The sequence below is a fragment of the Vulpes lagopus genome, chromosome 22 (genome assembly GCF_018345385.1).
Source record: "Vulpes lagopus strain Blue_001 chromosome 22, ASM1834538v1, whole genome shotgun sequence".
NCBI classification, from domain to species: Eukaryota; Metazoa; Chordata; class Mammalia; order Carnivora; family Canidae; genus Vulpes; species Vulpes lagopus.
In genome coordinates, this window is record NC_054845.1 from 23,059,622 (window position 1) to 23,079,464 (window position 19,843).

At 47.0% G+C, this 19,843-nt stretch overlaps 1 protein-coding gene across 4 annotated transcripts in view; it reads right to left on the reverse strand.

Annotated features, from left to right (window-relative positions):
* Positions 1–19,843, reverse strand: part of MREG (melanoregulin) — an 89,436-nt gene that overhangs the window by 26,157 nt on the left and 43,436 nt on the right. For 3 of the 4 annotated variants that reach the window (XM_041737334.1, XM_041737337.1, XM_041737338.1), the window contains exons 3-5: positions 3,946–4,036; positions 2,564–2,727; positions 118–1,774 (exon numbers count right to left, since the gene is read on the reverse strand). In XM_041737334.1, coding sequence (XP_041593268.1) covers positions 1,640–1,774; positions 2,564–2,727; positions 3,946–4,036 — 390 coding nt within the window. In that variant the 3' untranslated portion in view covers positions 118–1,639. Of the gene's footprint in view, positions 1–117; positions 1,775–2,563; positions 2,728–3,945; positions 4,037–19,843 lie in introns of those variants that run through there. The other variant, XM_041737335.1, reaches the window with a different exon arrangement.

Below are 19,843 nucleotides of genomic sequence, written 5' to 3' on the forward strand. Positions count from 1 at the left end.
AAGAAAGACAATGTTTACAATTGATTCCCCATAGATGCAAACAATCTAATCAAAAAAGGCAGAAAGAGAAAACACAAATTCCAAGGACAGAAATAAAATGAAATGAAAACAGTACGATTTTCAAAGATCTGTTGTTTATTTTTTGTCTGTTTTTGTTTTTGATTACTTGTTTCACTCTTTGTACGGGTATCTCGCAAGAGCCCACAGAAGTGAGGGGAATTACCTGCAGGCTAATTTTTAACAATATGAGAGGGAGGTTAAGCATTAAATATAAAAAATAAAACTTTCAGCTTCCTTACTATACTAGAAAGAATTTTCCTGAAAAAGGTCAGTTAACTTGGTCTGCAATGCATCAATAAATGGAGAACACATATCTCCCCTAACAAATACTTCAAACATTGTGTACACTACCAAAAGAGCTGGCCAGCAATTTTCAAGTCACAGTCCCCTGGACAAACTAAACACAAGTTACTTTTTACCTGAAGAGAGAAGAGCAGAGTCTGTAGAAGTAAAAATATTGCCGGTGTTCTCAGCAATCTACCTACACACCTGACAGGCCCTGGAAGTCTTTTCGATGATACGAACCGTGATTTACTTCCTGGCAAGCTCCTTGCTCAAGTGGCAAGTTAACTTCTGAGGCTGGACTTCCCCGTCTGTGGCTAGAAGCGAACTATGTTGGCAGCATGGCTCCGTCTTGAAAATCCTCTTCCAAATGGAAGAGAGTCCAGTAATGACCTTCTCTGCACAGCGCTGCCCGCACACGCAGAGCTGCAAGTCTGCGCTGCAGGTCGCTTGGCAGGTGCAACTCTTGGCTGATGGGCCAGAAGCAGATTAAAGAGAAGAGAAGGAAGTGGAGGTCCAACATTGCAGTTTGGAGATGCTCTCCCAGATAACATACCAAGGGCCTGTGGTCTAGAAATGGACGATATGCAAAAATGAGGTAACCAGGTATTGATAATGTGGAGAATTTGAGAGCCTGTCCCACCACTGAAGACAGAGCTTTTAACATGTAGCTGCAGAGAGTTCCTTCTGCCATCGATCTATCTGGAACTCCCTTCTGTGAAGCACTGCTAGATATTTCTATTATCTGCGACATCTGAACCTCTGAATACTCATGACTTATACTCGAGATGATGCCTCTGACACCTGCAAGGTTCTGAAGGATTTTCCAGATCGAAGAAAGGTCGCAGGATGCCTGGTATTATTTTGGGATTAGCCTACGTCCTAGAACAATCATTTAAAATTCGGTAATCCATATTTGGGCTCAGTGATAGCTCTGTCAACCTTATTGTTTGTTTAACTAGAACAACCCATTCTCCTAATAGGCTTATTGTATAATCGAAACCAAAATGGGGACCGTGGGTTCTTGAAATCTAATCGCCCAGTGGAAAGATCCCACTGACCAGCTCCCTGATAAAAGATCACCAGGGTGTTTCACTGCAACCCGAGTATTTCTTACAGTAACATCCCCTTGAAGACCAAATATCCAAACCCCTCTTTTTTTTTTTATAGGATTTAGACTCCTTTTTCACTTAGCTAGGCCTCCACTTGCTTACTGTCTTCCATATGCATTTGTCCAACTTGGGTTGGCTGCTGAGTGCCAGTGGGGGGATCCCAATTCTGCCCCCTGGACTCTCCTTTAGGGACTTGGAAGTGGAAGGTAGTGCAGTTCTTTCTGGCCATCTACCAGGCATGGGATTCCAGGCTTCTTGGGATAAGTTCGACTGGCAATTTTAAAGAACTCTTCTGCTGCGTCAAGAGCAATGAGACGGTCCTGCCAAAGATTTTAAAATACAGATGCTGTCAAGATGGGAACAAAGCCACATCCATGGGAAAAACCAATCTAATAACAAGACCCATCCTAGAAATAATCATGAGCAAGTAAAACACTTCTTAAATTTTTCTCAACAAATGTAAAGATGCCCCTTAACTCTTTAGTTACATTATCCAAGAAACACCCCACATTCTTAGAGGCCCTTCAAATGCTTCATTTCATCTTCGGTCCTACAAACAATGTTCCTCACATCTCTTTGACCGACAAATTGTTCAAAAAGCTGACTCGCATAGCAGAAGTGGCCGAAAAGTACAGATTCTTGAGCCACAACCCGAGCCTCAAGAGGTCTGAGCGCAATCCAGAAATCTGAATAGTTAAAGCCCTGCAGGTGCTTCAGATCCTTCCAGCCCCTGGAAATCAACGATAAGATGCCAGCTTCATCTGCCACTTGATCAGACTGTGATGATGCTGGTGGTGCTGGAATGATGAGTATTTGGAATAAAAGATAAGCAAAAATTTGGGGTGCCTGAGTGGCTCAGTCAGTTAAGCGTCTGCCTTTGGCTCAAGTCATGATCCTGGAGTCCCAGGATCAAGCTCCACATTGGGCTTCCTGTGCCTGTGGAGAGTCTGCTTCTCCCGCTGCCCCTGACCCGGCTACTGGTCTCTCTCTCTCTCTCTCTCTTCACTTGCTCTCTCTCTCTCAAATAAACAAATAAAATAGTAAAAAACAAAGAAAAGAAAAAATTTAAAGCAAACTTAGGGCACATAAAAAAAAAAATACCCACTTACCACGACAAAGAGGTATCTCTCTGAGAGCTCCCAGCTTGTTGGAAAAATATTGGTTTCTTCGGCCAGTTTTAACAGTATCTCCCGAGCTTTCCTTGTGTTTTTAGAATCACTGATGGTGCTGAGTTTTGTCACTGACAGCAAAGAATCTGCTTCCTTTTGAAAACCTACAGGGGACAAAAAAAAATGTACCCCTCGTGTGAAGCAGTCCCAGGAAATGGCCATCGTTCGGGAGGTGAAGAAGGCACCCAGACGTGGACTCCAGACAAACATTCCATGGGCTGCTTCCCAGGTCGGCGGTGCAACTGGCAGGGTCTTGAATAAAGCTCTTTGAGGTTTCTCCCTGTTTAATTTTCTTCGATAACTTTTCCCTCCAAGGTAAGCCTCACATCCTTACCCGCTGACAGCTTGCTGCCCCGCTTTTTGGATTGAAATCCTCCTCCGACTCCTCACTCTTCACCTACCTGCCTCTGCAGTTGGGAACCAGCAAAGCGTTGGTCTCCAAGCTTCTCCAAGCCCTGATTCCTTTCCCCCAGGCAATATGCTCATCTGGTTAAAATTACCCCAAAACGCGAAAGACTCAGAGATTTACACCCGCCTGGAGTAACTCACATTGTAAAGGGAGACAATTCCGTCACAATAATAGTGGGTGAGTAAAGAGGGCAGGGGGTCCACTCCCAACCCAGTGGGTCCCAACGAAAGCAATAGCGGCCAGCAGCTTGCTACAGCACAATCGAAATGGTGTGATGCCAAGATGTCCAGTTGTCTTTCGAGGCAGAAGGACGGAAGGGCTTCAAAATCGAGAAGTTCATTTTTTAAAGTACTAAAATGAGGTCATCTTATACCGTGAGGGGCCATGGTTACTGTGTCACGACCCCGGCAGAAATAAGAAAAACCAAAACCTAGCATTTGCTCTGATGCCACGGGTATTTGTACCAACCCTGAAGCTTCTCTACCTTTCAGTCCTTCTGGAAATCTATGCGGAGTTTTGCCATCGTCTCTTACAAAAAGTATTTCTTCCCACCTGCCTCACCTTATACAGCAACCACCAGCTGGCCAGTCATGCTCCTCCAATCCAGTCCACGTACGAACCCCAAACATTCAGGGGTAGTGCCCACATGGCTCCCCTGCCCTGTGACCCTCCACACTGAGGACAGATGGACTAACACATAGCAAAATCTGTCCTCAAGACATGGGCTGGTGGTAACAGAAATATCAGATGTTTATGCTTGAGGATGCAAGGAGGACAGGACTGGGACAGTAATTAGTACCAGCAGCTCTTATCAGTGACCGACATGCCCTTTATACAGAACACGTGGAAGAAAGGGAAGAGGAATGATCGCCACTGGTTACCTGTACCTTTCCACAATCGCTGTTGGACTCACCTAAATCTTCTAAAATGCGTTTCCATCTATTTCTCACTTCCCTTCGAATCTGTCGCAGGGTGTAGATATCATAGTTGAGCTTTTGCCACTCCTGTAGGAAAATACAAATCCAGGTTTATATTTACCCCTTGGCCTACACTGCTATCTAATTCCCAAACGTAAGCTACTGAAGCATGTGGGTCTCCTCTTCACTAGTCTTCAAAACCTTTCTAAAAGGAGAGAAGGGCACGGGTGAGAAGGGAGGCAGTAGGAATCCGTCGGCTACCGTTTCCAGGTCATCTGCTTGTAGGAAGTGATGTGTCACACCGTATAAATGATGCTAAGTAAACTCTTGCCATTGCCTGGTCTTTCAGTTGCAGTGATCGTACCTGTAAAGTGAGGATAACCACAAGGGTGACGTCGTTTAAGATTGTTATGAAGATTAAAGTGTAGGGGCACCTGGTGGCTCCGCAGGTTGGGCATCTGCCTTTGGCTCTCGACATGATTTCGGAGTCCTGGGATAGAGGCCCACATCGGGCTCCCTGCAGGAAGCCTGCATCTCCTCCCACGGCCTAGGTCTCTGCCTCTCTCTCTCTCTCTCTCTCTCTGTGTCTCTCATGAATAAATAAAAATCTTCAAAAAATAAAGATTAAAGGTATATAAAAGCAAAAAAAAAAAAAAGGTATATAAAAGCACAGTACTTGCACACAGTAAGCACCTAATAAAATCCATGTAAGACCAAAGCCATTTTACACATTAAGAAACCGAGGCCCAAAGAGGTTAACTGGGGAATCCGACACCATTCAGCTAATTGGCACCAGAATTGGTATTTGAATCCAGTTCTGACTCCAAAGTTCATGAGAAAAATGGCACACACAACGAATTTATTTCCTCCTTTATTAGAGTAAAGTAGACCTGGGAATCCCACGTTTCTTGATTCCCAGCCAACGTTTTCTTCACCATATCTCAGCATCGCGCTCTTTCACTTATGTTCCATGAGAGGGCGAATCTTTCAAGCATTCTGCAGACTATTAAAAAGCTATCATTCTGAAAATTTCAATCTTATGGGCAGTAGGCCATCATGTTTGTCCCCAAACAGACCTTGAATCTTCCGGGAGCATTAGAATCGTCATTAAGCTAAGTGTTTCTTTTAAATGGCAGGGACATTTATTGCTAAGGAGCCTTCTCTATACAGAACAGTCATTTTATAGAGGATACCTTCTCCTTTCAGCAAAAGCGGTAACCACACAACTATTCTAACGCACAGCTTAAAAGAACATCATTCTTAATGCTCAACTTAAGACTCAGGTAGGTCTTGTCTCCTCTAACTGCAAATGTTTCAGTGACGACACTATTTCCCTAGAGTTCCAGTCGATGCTGGCCTTGCTCACTGCTAATCAACGCTCACGACTGAGACATCAGATTAGCAACCAATCGCAAATATTCATAGAGACCACTTGGAAAAAGAAAAGCCAACGAAATAAAGGGCGTTTCGTTATGACTGCATTTTAGATCTTGTACCTAAGGATATGCCATCAAAAGGGCATAGGATTTCAGCCATTTCCCTAGAAGCCAATAAGTGGGGAATTTCAGTACTCTTCTGTCTTTTTTTTGGTGGGGGGGGAGACCAAAAGTGTGTGTGTACATGTGTGAGCACGAGTGTGTGGTGACTGCGGTCAGGGATGAAGCCTGTGGCCTGAAAGAAAAGTTAACTGAGTCATCTTGGAACTATCCAACCCTGACCTCATCTTAGGCATCCTGTTAAAGTACATGATATACATAATCCCCTACAGAGTGTGCAGGTTGGGGGAGGACTTCAAGTATTGCTGTTCTTGGGACACCTGGGTGGCTCAGCGGTTGAGCATCTGCCTTCGGCTCAGGGTGTGATCCTGGGGTCCTGGGATCGAGTCCTGCATCGGGCTCCCCACAGGGAGGTTGCTTCTCCCTCTGTCTGTGTCTCTGCCTCTCTCATGAATAAATAAATAAAATTCCAAAAAAAAAAAAAAAAGTGTTGTCGTTCTTGTTGGATGGGCCTTGCTGTACCAAACTGGCCATTCAGTGTATAGCATCTTGGAAAAAAGACAAGGGTGCTGGAGCCATACTGCCCGGGTTTGGGTCCCAGCTCCGTATTATTAACAGCTGGCTCTGGGCAAGTTCATAACTGTCTCACAGCCCCGTGTGCAGTACAGAGATACTAGTACTGCTTACCTCAAAGGCTTGTTCTGAGGATCCAATGTGTTAATGCAAGCCCTAAAAGTGGACTTTGATGCACATTTCCCTCCAAGTCAGTGTAGACACAATTAGGAAATAATCCTCCAAGGCTTGGGATGATTTCTATTATGAGGACTGAGGGCACGTATATGACACTATTTGTGAGGAAGAAAAATTACTCTGCTCTCATCAGGGATGGTTTTACGTTTCCCAAAACTGCTTCACCATTCCGGACATTATGAATTTTATGACTGAGTCCTTTCACGGAACATTCGTAGGACTTTGTAAGCATTTTTGAACGACCAAAATTTCAGGCTGCTTTTTGTGTCTTTATTCGTGCCTTTTCTCTCTCTGGTTTGTGCTCTCTCACTGTCTTTTCATGTGAGTTGCTACAGTCCCTTTTTGATAAAAAGAAGATATTATACAGAGCAGCGTTCCACGGGTTCTCAATGAAACGGACCCTCCTTAAATGGAGAGTGATCAGGCTTCTAGAAACCCTTGATTAGAGATGCTCCCACAATCAATCCGCAGATGTGTTGCCTCCTGTCTTCCACACAATCTCAAATTACGTGACAAACCACTAGGTGGCTTCATTAACTTGTGATTTAAGGTCTCTGAGCTTTCCCGGGCTTCTTACCCTGATGCCCCAGAATATGTTTCCTCAACTCAATGTAGCCAAATTCTATCTTTTCAGAGACCCAGCATCACTGGATCGTCCAAGCTTCAGACTTTTTTCTTTTTTTAACTTTTCTCTTCTTGCTGTCCATCTATCAGCTATTTCGCTATTTCTAAATTCCAACACCGCATATCATACAAATTCATTCTGTTTCAGTATCTGTTACTCTGATAAAAGTGTTTGATGGAGAAGTGACACTATGACATAGAGAAATCTGCTAAGGATGAATCCACTTATGATGCATTGACTGGCTTGCTCATGGTGCTTGTTAAGATTAATGATGTTAAGATTAATGAAACCAAGCATTTCGTATATCCGTATTATTACTGTCTTCTTTGGACAGAATGGTCATGGATAATCACATATGAAAGTATCTGGAAGTTTTGTGCAAAATTTAAAGTTCTGGGTAAGGTTTTAACTGAGAATTGGCTTTTGATAAAATAAATGATGAGGGGAATTTAAATCTAACATATGAATCTACATGCAACAAATGAGAAATGGTGATGTACAAAATCTTACCCACAACTAAACAAACTAACTCACCTATTCCCTGAACTAGAGAAAATCAAGTCTTGCGCCATTCTCCTACTATTTTTAAATCATCACAATTTGTTTTTAAGCAAAGAGTTTAAAAATAACAAAGACCAGGGGCACCCAGGTGGGGCAGTCGCCTGAGTGCCAGGCTCTTGGTTTCCACTCAGGTCATGATCTTGCGGTTCTGGGATCAGGCCTTCTGTGTCGGGCTCTGTGCTCTGCCCAGAATCTACTTGGGGTTCTCTCTCTCCCTCTCCCCATCTGCTCTCCCTAAAATAAATTAATTGAAAACAAAACAAAGACCAACTAAATATTCTCACAAGTGAGTTCAAATTCAAACCCAATAGACATCAAAAGTTGACATCTTATTTTCTAAAATAATCTTGTTTGTCTTTTTGATAGAACCTGATTAGTACATTGTGTTCATCGTGATCCAATGGCCTGAAACTTTAACAATAAGTCAATTAGCAAAATTATACTAAAAGAAATAGTGCAGGGGGTGCCTGGGTGGCTCAGTCAGTTAAGGGTCCATTTCTTTACTTTGGCTCAGGTCATGATCTCAGGGTCGTGAGAGGGAGTCCCACATCGGGCTCCACGTTCATCAGAGAGTCTGCTTGAGGATTCTCTTTCTCCCTCTCCCTCTGGGCCTCCCCTCCCCTCCCACTCACTCTCACTGTCTCTCTTTTAAAAAGAAGGAGGAGGGGGAGAGGAGAAAGAGTGCAGAATTGACTACATAAAATACTTGGGAGCCAAGTCCAAGTAAAACACACGTGACTGAAAATGAGTAACTGAAGGTGCATATAGTGGATTTTGAGGTGCTTCCCCTCTCTGGTCGTTGGCCCAGCAGATTCGAGCCAGAGAATGAAGTGGTGGCGACAAGAAGACAGAACCAAGGCCTGTATTACCGTGAGCTTGTGCATGAATGGGGCAGTTAAAACGTACTTCACATATCTTGCTAAAAAAGGTGATGTCTGTATTTAGAGAAACGCACTCTAACAGGAGCCCACATCTATGCTAAGTCATCCTAAACTCTTAGGAACAACTTCAAAAGCAATCAACTTATTTTTAGTTACGAAAATAATATAATCACATATTAGTAAGAACCCAAAGAGAACAGAAGGGTCTGAAAATGAATGCGAAAATTTGCTTCCCCTTCGTCTTGTTCTTGCCTTATTCCTCAGCAGTACTTTGGGACATTTCTTGCTCCTCCTTCCCTCCCTCTTCCCCTTTCTTGTCCTCCTCCTTCCACCTCCTCCTCTTTTCCATCTCCTCCTCCGGGAGCTACTTCTGCAGCTCCAAGTATCAGGCTCACATTCCCAATTTCTCATGGGTTAGCTTTAAACTCTCTTTTAGAGATAGACAAAGAATAATTGAGTTCTTCTCCTTCTCTCCCTCTCTCCCTCTCTGTCTCTGTGTCTCTCGTTGCCAGGGAGGCAGAAAAGGTGGGGACACAGATTGCCAGTAGTATTTGGACCAATCGCGATCTATCCACTGGGGCTGGCACCGTGCTGCTCCAAACCAAAGCTGGGCTCTGGAAGCAAGGAAGAAAGGTGTGATCCGGTCGCTGGGGCAGCAAATATGTAGGCAAGTAATATGCCTGCCACCAACACATACTTGATGTTTGCTTCCCCAGCATCTATTTCCCCCTTCTATCAATCTGCCTTGTTCGCTCAGACCTTCCTTTGGAGAACAGCTACAGTCCCAGCTCTGGAAGTGGGCGCTGATCGACTTAAGCCAGTACTATATCCACTTTGGTTGTATATTGGAATCATCTGGGGAGCATTTTAAAATACGATGCACGAGATCCATCCCCCAGACTGCTGAAGTCAGAATCCTCAGAAGGGGTGCCAGGTTTGAAATCCAGTAACTTAAGTCAGTCGGCCTCCGCCTAGTGGGGCAGGGATGGGCACATAACCCAGCTCAGCAAAGGAGACGCAGCTAAATCCGCGAGGCTTTCAAGAGGGACCAGGAGAGATGTTCTCCGTCCCCCGTGAACAACGTGGTGCGAGGGTACAAAACCTAGAACTGCTCCCATCGCTTTGGCCACCCTGAGAAGAGTCACCCTAAGGGAGAAGTCAACTCTCGGAGGAGAACAAAGATGAAAGAATGACAGAGAGATCGAGCCTGAGGACTCGTGGGCCTCGGGATCCTATCTCATCAGAAGTCATTCCTACGTCTGGAACTCTCTGTCATCCAAGACCACTCCGTTTGGGTTTAGACACCTGGAGGGAGTTCTTTCTCTGGTCCTTGCCCATCTGAAGGATTCAGGTCACAGAGTGCGCTCACTGAGTACATAAACAAAAAGGAAATCATAATTGCCACACAAAATATTGGTCTCCTTTCTTCCTACCTCTTGTTCCTGGGGGACAATGTTCAGTATATAGAGCTTTTTAGCCGGGTGAGGTTATGGCTTACAGAGATTGCAGTGTTAATGGCTCAATCTTTCTGTCCCTGAAGTGATTCAGGCAATGACACAGATATACAAGCAGTCCTCTGCTATGTCCAGGGATTACTTTCTGGGTGCCCCCATGAGTTCTGTCCCTCAGAGCAGAGCTTCTAATTTGGGCAAGACTATTCTTACAACAGGGGAGAGGATGTGGCTTATAGCTCATTGGGTAATTTCTTTCAAAGATCTGATGGACAGGGGTCCAACTACCATTGACTCAACCACTCAACTCCCTTACTTACAAACACACGTTGAATCTTTCTGGTTGGGTCTAGTGATCAGTCCAAAGGCAACTTTTGATTCATAATAACTTCGAGTCAAAACCTATTCACCATCTGAAACCCAAGCTTTACAATAGCTTGGTTTTTGTCTTTCTTGGATGGTCAAAATCCATCTTCAGAAGAAGGTGCTCATACCCAGGCTTAAATCTGCTTCATCGTCTTCATTCCATAACCCAAGATCAGATCATCACAAACTGAACTTTAAGGAATGGTCATTATATTTGGTCTGCATGAAGAGTCTTTCCTAAATCTTGCATGAGTTATGTCACTTCCCTGGTGCTCAACTGCCAGTAGCAGTCAAGCCAGAATTCAAATCTAATTCCAGAGTCCACATATCCTTAATTTAAAAAAGGAAACAGAAAAGAATGACTAGTTACTGTTGCTACCTCAACACAGCCTCCCTTTTTGCTGCATATTTATTGTTAGCTTATTTAAGTTAGGTAATACATTCATGTGATCCACAATCCAAAATAATAAAAGCCCTGTCCCCCAGCGATCGGTGTCCTTTCTACAAATAATGAATGGTATCAATTTCTCCCGCACCCTTTCATTTTTCCCCCAAAAGCAGTGGCATACTATATCCTGTACTTTACACTTAATATATCTTAGCAATTATTCTGCATCAGAACATAAGGTTCCAGATCCTTCTTTAACTTGACTGTTTTTTTTTTTTACCACCTGATGTAAACAGATACAAAATTATTAAAAAAAATGTATATTGGGGGGTGCCTGGCTGGCTCAGTTGGTAGACCGTGCAACTCTTGATCTCGGGGTTATATGTCTGAGTCCCACATTAGGTGTAGATATTACTTAAAAATAAAGTCTTTAAAGGGATGCCTGGGTGGCTCAGTCAGTTAAGTGTCTGACTTCAGCTCAGGTCATGATCTGGGGGTCCTGGGACTGAGCTCCACGTTGGGCTTCATCCTCAGTGGGGAGCCTGCTTCTCCTTCTCCCTCTTTCTTTCTCTCCCTCTGTCCCTCCCCCTGCTCATGCTCACTCTCTCTCTCTCAAATAAATAAATAAAACCTTTCTTAAAAATCATTTAAAAATGTATAGGCATTTGTTTTATAGAAAACGGCCCCCTAAAAACTTAAAATATTTTCCCAAATGGGCCTTAAATCTTAAATGTCTTGAGACCTTTTGCTTTCCCATCATTCTTTCTAGCATCGTTAAAAATTATTAAGGACTCACATGTGTCAGGCACCACAGATTTCCCTTCGGGAATTTCCACTTCAACTCAAGATTGACACGTTGGCTATAACAACTCTGCATTGTATGAAAGTGAAACATCTACGTTGCGGAATGGCACCCCAACACTTTTACTTGAAAATGACAGCTTCTTGGTAAAGTGAACCCTCTGAACATTGTCAACCGCTCTCTCTTTCCTTCAGTGTTTGCCAGTTTATATCATCTCATGCGATTTTCTACTTATGATGAAGAGAGGTTCTCTAAAGGATGCAGAAATCATACTGACTGCACGGGTCAGTGCAGTCTAGTTTTCTTTCATTTCCTATGTGGTGGGAAATATCAGAGAAGTTAGATAAAGATATGTAATACGTGGGGGGATATCTGCTAACAGATCCTCTCACGTTTGCTTCTCACAGGGAAATGTGAGATGGTTAATGCCGACCACGGTAGTTTGGCAACTACTGAAGGGACTCAGAACTGTTGCTGACAGTTCTGGAGAAAGGTTTTCAGCACCGCGTGAGGAGGCTCAGTCTCAATGACTTCGTGAAATCAAAGGCCACACAGAGGCAGGAGAGGTGGCTAATACATGGCATGAGAGGACCAAGATCAGAAAATATGTAACAGACAAAGCCTATGAACTAGAATCTATACATTGGGGGCACCTGGGTGGCTCAGTGGTTGAGGGTCTGCCTTTGGCTCAGGGTCCTAGGATCCCAGGGTCCTAGGATTAAGTCCCGCATCAGGCTTCCCGCAGGGAGCCTGCTTCTCCCTCTGCCTGTGGCTCTGCCTCTCTCTCTCTCTGTGTGTCTCTCATGAATAAATAAATAAGATCTATACGTTGAAATTTATTAGGAATAAATGGAGATTTTTCCTACTGTTCGGTTGACACAGTGGACACAACCAAAGCACCCCGATAGCAGTTCACATCAAAGACAGGTGTAGCGTCTGAAGCAACTAAAAGTTCCAAATCCACCCCAAATGGAGCATTCAGTCTGCATTTATCAGGTACTTGCTTTGTGCCAAGCACAAGTGTGGGTTTACCAAAATAAATAGCACGTGGGGCCCTAAAGACATGAAATAGAGCCCCCCAAACTAATGTATATCATACTGCATTGATCACGATAATCTCTACACTCTGCACAGAGCAACTGAGGAGCTGCCTAAAGAGGCATCTGGTCAATCAGTGGTACAGCCAGAAGAGCGACCCCGACAACATGAGGCGCCTGGAAGCCACGTCGTGGTGGCCTGGCTGATAGATCTGCAGACCAGAGGGCTCTGGGAGTGCGTGATAGTGTCCTTCAAGCTTAAACAGTTGCTCTATGGAAGAAGGATTCCTTTTCTTGCCTCTTCCCTGTATACACTCAAAATCCAAGAGTAAGACTGATAGGTAGAAGCCCCAAGAAGGAAGGCCGATCAATGTAGGAAGGACCTTTGTCTTGGTAAGATAACCAGCCCTTCAGCACTGCACCTCTCAGGGATAATTTCTATAGGACGCAGACCACCGTCGATCCTTGAACAGCTCAGGTTGGGGGAGGGGGTGCCAACCTCCAGGGCAGTCAAAAATCCATGCATAACTTTTGATTCCCTCAAAACTGAATTACTAATAGCCTCCTGTTGACCGGAAGCCTTACCATTATCATGAACAGTCAATGAACAACGCATTTTTGCATGTTATGTGTATTATATACCGCATTCTCATAATAAAGTAAGCTAGAGGGGGAAGATATTATTAAAATAATAAGGAAAAGAAAATAGGGCCAATGCATTTACAGTGCTGTACTGTATTTATCAAAAAAAAAAAAAATTCTTGTGTAAGTAGACCCGTGCAGCTCAAACCCCTGTGGTTCATAGGTCAACTGTATATAATTTGACATTTCTAGAACTGTAATTTCTATAGGTTCTTTCAACATAATATATTTTTCCTATATCACTGGACAAAAATCCAAAAGGATCTCAAGGCATGTACAAAAAAGTAGAGATAGATAAATAGGTAGGGAAAACATTTATATGGAGCACTTACTTCTTCCCAAGCACCTCTCTAAGCTCCTCACGTGTATTTACGCAGCTGATCGTGTAACACGTGTTACTCTGGGAGATGGAAATTGTTGTACCATCTCAGGAATGAGGGAACCGCACTCGTGAGTGAGCCCGGGGACCTCACATCCCAACAGTGTGGCTGCAGGGCCTTCTAGAACAGGAAGGGAGCAGGTGGGTGGGGAGGTGGGACGGGAGGAAAGCAAGTGCACAAAAGAACAGCTGATGAGACAGGAACCCAACCCGAAGCCACGGCAGCTGTGCCCAAGGAGGGACCAAGAAAACACAACTGAAGTCTTGGGAGAGAACTGTTCTGGAGAATAGTATGGCCGGGCGCCCCCAGACCGCTGCCAAACCCAACGACACCCTTCTCAAGGGTCGGCTCTGTGGGATGGGGCACTCCGGCCCCTTCCTTTGGGGACCTCAGTTCTGTGTCCCCTCCCAGAGCTGCAGTCAGGGCCTCAACCCCTGTCCCCTCCCTCCTGTCCCCCCCCCCGGCACAGCACCCCCCCAGGTGGCCGGGTGACCGTCAGCCCCGAGCCCCCCGACAGGCGAGCACCTGCTCCAGCGGCGGCCACGGCCTCAGCTCACAGGCCCCATGCGGCCGGGAGGAGCCTTGGGAAGGAGTCAGCTCCTTCTGTCATTGCCCCTGGTCCCCTCCACGCCAAACCATCCCCACCCCCCACCCCCCGCCGCCGGCCCCCTTGGGACCTGCCACCACGGGAGGCAAGCGCTGAGCTGTGCCCATGAGCTGCTGGCCGCCCCTCCTCGCCCGCGGGAAAGGGAGGCAGGGAGGCTGGTGGAGGCGGGGGCTGCCCTGGAAAGATCCAGCAGCTCCAGTGGGAGCATCCTGCGGCTGACCTCCCTTGGCCTGCCCTCTCCTTGGCAGCCCCCTCCTCTTCCTGCGCCCCTTCCCCTTGCAGCCCTGCACCCAGGCTCTGCCTTGGGCCTTCTCCCCTCCCTCCGCTCTGAGCCTCAGCTCCGGCCTCCTCCCCTCCATCCACCCGGGCCTCAGCTCCGGCCTCCTCCCCTCCATCCACCTGGGCCTCAGCTCTGGCCTTCTCCCCCCATCCTCCCCGGGCCTCAGTTCCGGCCTCCTCCCCTCCATCCTCCCCAGGCCTCAGCTCCGGCCTTCTCCCCTCCATCCACCCGGACCTCAGTTCCAGCCTTCTCCCCCCATCCTCCCCAGGCCTCAGCTCTGGCCTCCTCCCCTCATCCTCCCCAGGCCTCAGCTCCGGCCTTCTCCCCTCCATCCACCCGGGCCTCAGCTCCGGCCTTCTCCCCTCCATCCTCCCCGGGCCTCAGCTCCGGCCTTCTCCCCTTCATCTGTCCTGGGCATCAGCTCCGGTGCCCACTGGTGCTCTGTGGCTCACTCCCCATCTCCTTCACCCCGACCCCACCCCGACCCCAAGCCTCAGTGCCGCCTCAGCGGCGGGTCTCCACCAGCCCCTCTGGCCCCTCCGGCTGCTGCCTGGGGTCACACTCTACAGAACCAACGAGACTCCCTGCCAGCCTCCCTCGAGCCACAGCCTGCCCTCCTGCGCCCCCAGCTTGGTTCCCTGCTCCCCCTCCTTCCACACCAGGCATCTGCTCCTGCTGATCCATCCTCCCCCACACCACTGCCCCCACCCCCAGCCGTACCTGGCCTGAACAGCTGCAAACCTGGTCCCTCTGCTTCTAGAAGCTAACGTCTCCCAACCAGCTGTCCTCCTAAAGGGGAGGTGGGGTCATTTCTCTGCTCGGACACTTGGATGGTGCCTGCTTACTGAATAAAGCTGCCGTCCCAAGCAGGCTCCTCATGCTGACTCCCCAGTCTCATTCGATCACATCCCCCCTATGTCTGTGTGCACCTGCTACACGGGACCACCTGTCTATTCCCCAGCCCACCTTGAACCTTGTGCCTTTTTTTTTAAAGATTTTATTAATTTTTTCATGAGCGAGGCAGAGAGAGCAGAGACACAGGCAGAGGGAGAAGCAGGCTCCCTGCAGGGAGCCCGATGTGGGACTCGATCCTGGGTGCCCAGGATCACACCCTGGGCCGAAGGCAGGCACCAAACCGCTGAGCCACCCGGTGTCCTGAGGCTCTGACAGTTTAAATAACCCAGCTGAGATCTCACAGCTATTGGGAGGAGAACCGAAAATTTAACTCAAGTCTGTCTGAATCCATAGCCCTGGGATCCCAAGCTGCCACCCAATTAGGCCCAGATGTAGCCCACTATATAGTCCTTCCCTGTCACCAGTGTGGAAACTGGGACACAAAGAGACAAATGGAACGTAACGCGCCAAAGTGGCTTCTGGCACGGCCACTCGGGTCCTGAACACAGACAGGTCCCGTCCTCCGTTCTCCAGCTACCCCTCGGCGACACAGTCCTCACTGCCTGGCTCCCGGAGGAGACACTGGGCGGCCAGATCCCAGCGCAGGGCCAGGCTGGGGACAGCTGGCCAGGAAGGGGGGTCCATTATGCAGAGAAGCTGCTTCCTTTAAACACAGCTGGCTCTGAACTGTGTCGAGGCCACCTACCCAGGGGGGGCATCCTCTTTCAGGACCATAAAAGCCTATTGTCTCCATCTGCCAGATATGGTGTGTAAGTGGGAAAGACAGGATTGGATTTCACTGTTCCTAGACAGTCAGGCCACTCGTTAGCCCTCGGCTTCCACCTTGGCCCAAATGGCACAGGATCAAATGACAGGGACAGAGCAGAGACGCTCGGCGTCATAAAGGATAAACAACAGATGCGGCGGCCCTTGGAGGAGGGGGTAGTGAGGCCTGGTGGCCGAGGAGGGCCCAGGGCCTGGCACTTAGGTCCTTGGGGGCTCCAGGGCCTGGAGGGCCCTCCAGCTGTTCCCCTCAAGGGTTGGCTTTACCACTTTGGCCTGGACACCTCATCAGTCTGGAGCACTCAGCCCAAGAAAGGTCTATCTGTCGGTGGCTCAGGTCGATGGAAATGAGCCTTTTCGGACGGGTAGGTCAGACCCCCATGCTGTTCTCTTTTTCCAAGTTTGATCAGACCCACGTCTTTAGTGATAGAAGAGCTAACCTCCGGGTACAAATCTCCATCAGGGTCTCCTCCCTACGGACCTTCCAGAATTATCCATTTCCAAGGAAACTTGGAAATCTTCCAAATTCCAAGGAAAGCTGGGCCTGGCGGGGTTCATGGTAGCCCCAGGTCTAGGACCAGCCTGCTGGGCTGACCACCAGGCCCCGAGGCCCCACCCCAGGTGCCCTGACACTTAAAAGACAGCAAAGTGAAACTTTTTAAGGTCTGGCAGTTTGAGCGGTCTGAGTCTACGTACCACTCGGGGTCTCACACCCCTGACACCATCGTGGCGTTACTGCTTGGGGCGCCAGGGCCCTGGGGAGGCACCTCCTTACCCTGGCTGCCAACGCAGTCCCACTGCCCTTTGCAGTGCTCGTGTGTTTTGACCTAGAACTACAGCTAGAATGTGGACCTAGAACAAGCCAGACATAAATGCCAAAAGCCACTGCCTTTCCAGCTCTCCTTGTTTATTGTCATTTCAAGGCTCTGCCGGACTTCTGGAAACAGACTGCTTTGCAGCCAGAGGCCCCTGACCTAATTCTTTATCTGGTTTTAACCAGATTAAGCCACAGGATAGCTCACAGCTCCTGCTGCCAAAGTCTGCCAGCCAAAGCCATGGAGCGAACGGGGGCTTCTGAGCAATGAGGTTTCACGTCAGTTTTGTTTAATCTGGGGGGTTCCAGCCCACTTCCAGCTTCAGAGTTAGGAGAAGGGCCAGACTCAGGACGTGAGTCGGCTAACGCGGCCAGCGGGAAGAACTGGGGCTTGGAGTTTGCATGTGACGTTGTTATTTCTAGTCAACTAACTGGAACCGGCTCAAAGTTCTGCTGCTCAGGTCACTGCAGGGAAGGACAATTAGATGCTGTCACCAATAGCAAAGGATAATAAGGCTACATGCCTGTTCACGGAGAGGAAAGGGGGACTTAAATTTCTGGCAAGGTAGAAACAACCCATTCGTCCAATGACCTTAAGCATGAACCTGCAAGGAAGGCTGTTGCTCCCAAGTACTGAGCCAAGTGGATTTAAGGATGGGTTGTCTGGATCCAGAGACTAGAGGAGAACGAAGATCCAGCTACCCTTCAGCAGCCAGCCCTGTGCTGTCCACGTGGGCAGCCAGCAGCCACGCGCGGCCAGTAAGCACGCGGAGACGGGCTAGCCTAGATCGAGAAGCACGCCAAGTGTAAAAATACGCGTGGGATTTTGGAGACTTCATACCAAAGTGGGGGGGGGGGAGGGAGAAAAGAATGTGAAATAGCTCACTAAGAGCATTTCCAGCTGGGAGCCTGGGTGCTCAGTGGGTTAAGTGTCTTCAGCTCGGGTCATGATCTCAGGGATGGATGGAGCCCTGAGCTGGGGCTCCCTGCTCAGGGAAGGGGCCTGCTTCTCCCTCTCCCTCTGCCTGCCACTCCCCCTGCTTGTGCTTTCTGTCAGACTAATAAATAAAATCCTAAACAAAACAAAATAAAACAAAACAAAAAACCATTTATAGTGGCTATATGTTGAAATAATATTTTGAATGTATTAAATAAAATATATTATGAAATTCAACTTCACCTACTTATTTTTTACCTTTTTCACGTGGCTGGTAGAAACTTTAAAATTACTTGGGTGGGGACGCCTGGCTGGCTCAGGGGTTGAGCATCTGCCTTCGGCTCAGGCTCAGGTCACGATCCCGGGGTCCTGGGATCGAGTCCTGCATCAGGGAGCCTGCTTCTCCCTCTGCCTGTGTCTCTGCCTCTCTCTCTCTGTGTCTCTCATGGATAAATAAATAAAAATCTTAAAAAAAAAATAAAGTTTCTGTTCTGACTATAAAAGAAGTACATAACCATGGTGGAGAATTTGGAAAGTATAGGAGAAAAAAATCATCTATACATAATTCTACCCTGAGATAAATATTAGTGTACTATTTTATTGCATTTTTCTTCTGTTATTTTTGAGACATTGTCTACGCGCACACACACACACACACACACACACTACGTACACACATGTAATTTATACTATATTCACATATACAGTATATAGCTTTTGTATACAACTGTCTCAAAAATGCATATATTATAATAAATAAATACTCTGACCTCACCCTGATGTGAAGGTGTGAAGGTCTTTTCACCCTTTTGCATTTCCAGTTTGTGTTTCATTGAATATTCTTCGCATTCACGTTTTTTTGTATTTGAGATTATTTCTTTAGGATACATTCTTGTAGCTAGAGTTCTTGGATTAGGTATTTTACCCATTTTATATTTGAAACACACCGCCCAACCGTTTTCACTATTTGTGAAAAAAATAAAACAACGCCAATTCTAGAACTCTCAATGGTAATGAAGGAGCCCCCCTTTGCTCACACCCTGCCCAGCCTGGGGCATTCTCGTTGGTTGTTATTTCTCATAGATAATTTGGCTAGATAGCAGCAGCAACACGAAATTCACTGTTTTACTGAGAATTCTTGAAAAGCTAATATTATTCCCTAATCTTCTTGTGAGTTCTCTCTTGATGTCTCTCGTTCGCAAGTGTGATTTTTCTTTCTCTGTTAACCCCTTGCTATTATTTGTATCAAACACTTTCCCCGGCAGGTTGCTTACCTTTGTATTACTATTTTCCTTCCTTGCTGTGGAAAAATTGGGGGTTGGGGGCACTGGGGTGGCTCAGTCAGTTAGGCATTGGCCTTTGGCTCAGGTCATGATCTCTGGGCCCTGGGGTGGAGCCCCACTTCGGGCTCCCTGCTCAGCGGGGAGTCTGCTTCTCAACTTCTCCCTCTGCCTGTCCCCTACTCGTGCTCTCTCTCATGCTCTCAAATAAATAAATGAAATTCTTTAAAAAAAGAAAAGTTTTGGGGTTTTACTTAGTCAAATGATATACTTTTCCATTGTGTTGAAGGTTGTTTAGAAGTAATAGGACATTTGCCTGGGTGTAGGTATCAGTAGAGATTATGGGTGTGAAAGCACTTTTATAAACCTGAAAGATGGGGATCCCTGGGTGGCTCAGCGGTTTAGCACCTGCCTTTGGCCCAGGGTGTGATCCTGGGGACCCTGGATCGAGTCCCACATCAGGCTCCCTGCATGGAGCCTGCTTCTCCCTCTGCCTGTGTCTCTGCCTCTCTCTCTCTCTCTCTCTCTCTGTGTGTGTGTGTGTGTGTCTCTCATGAATAAATAAATAAAATCTTAAAAAATATATATAAACCTGAAAGATGTGCTGGCAATAAAAGGAGCAGTGACTCATTAACTCCCACAATTGCCACATTTTGAAATTAAACCACTGGGTATCGTATTAACTAGATCAGCACCGTCCAGTACAAATATTCTGCAAGCCACCCAAGTAATTTTATTTTATTTATTTATTTTTAAAGATTTTATTTATTTATTCACGAAAGACAGAGAGAGAGGCAGACAGCAGCAGGGCTCTGCAGGGAGCCCGAGGCAGGACTCGATCCCAGGACCCCGGGATCACGCCCTGAGCCAAAGGCAGACACTCAACCCCTGAGCCACCCAGGCATCCCCAGAACAAAAAC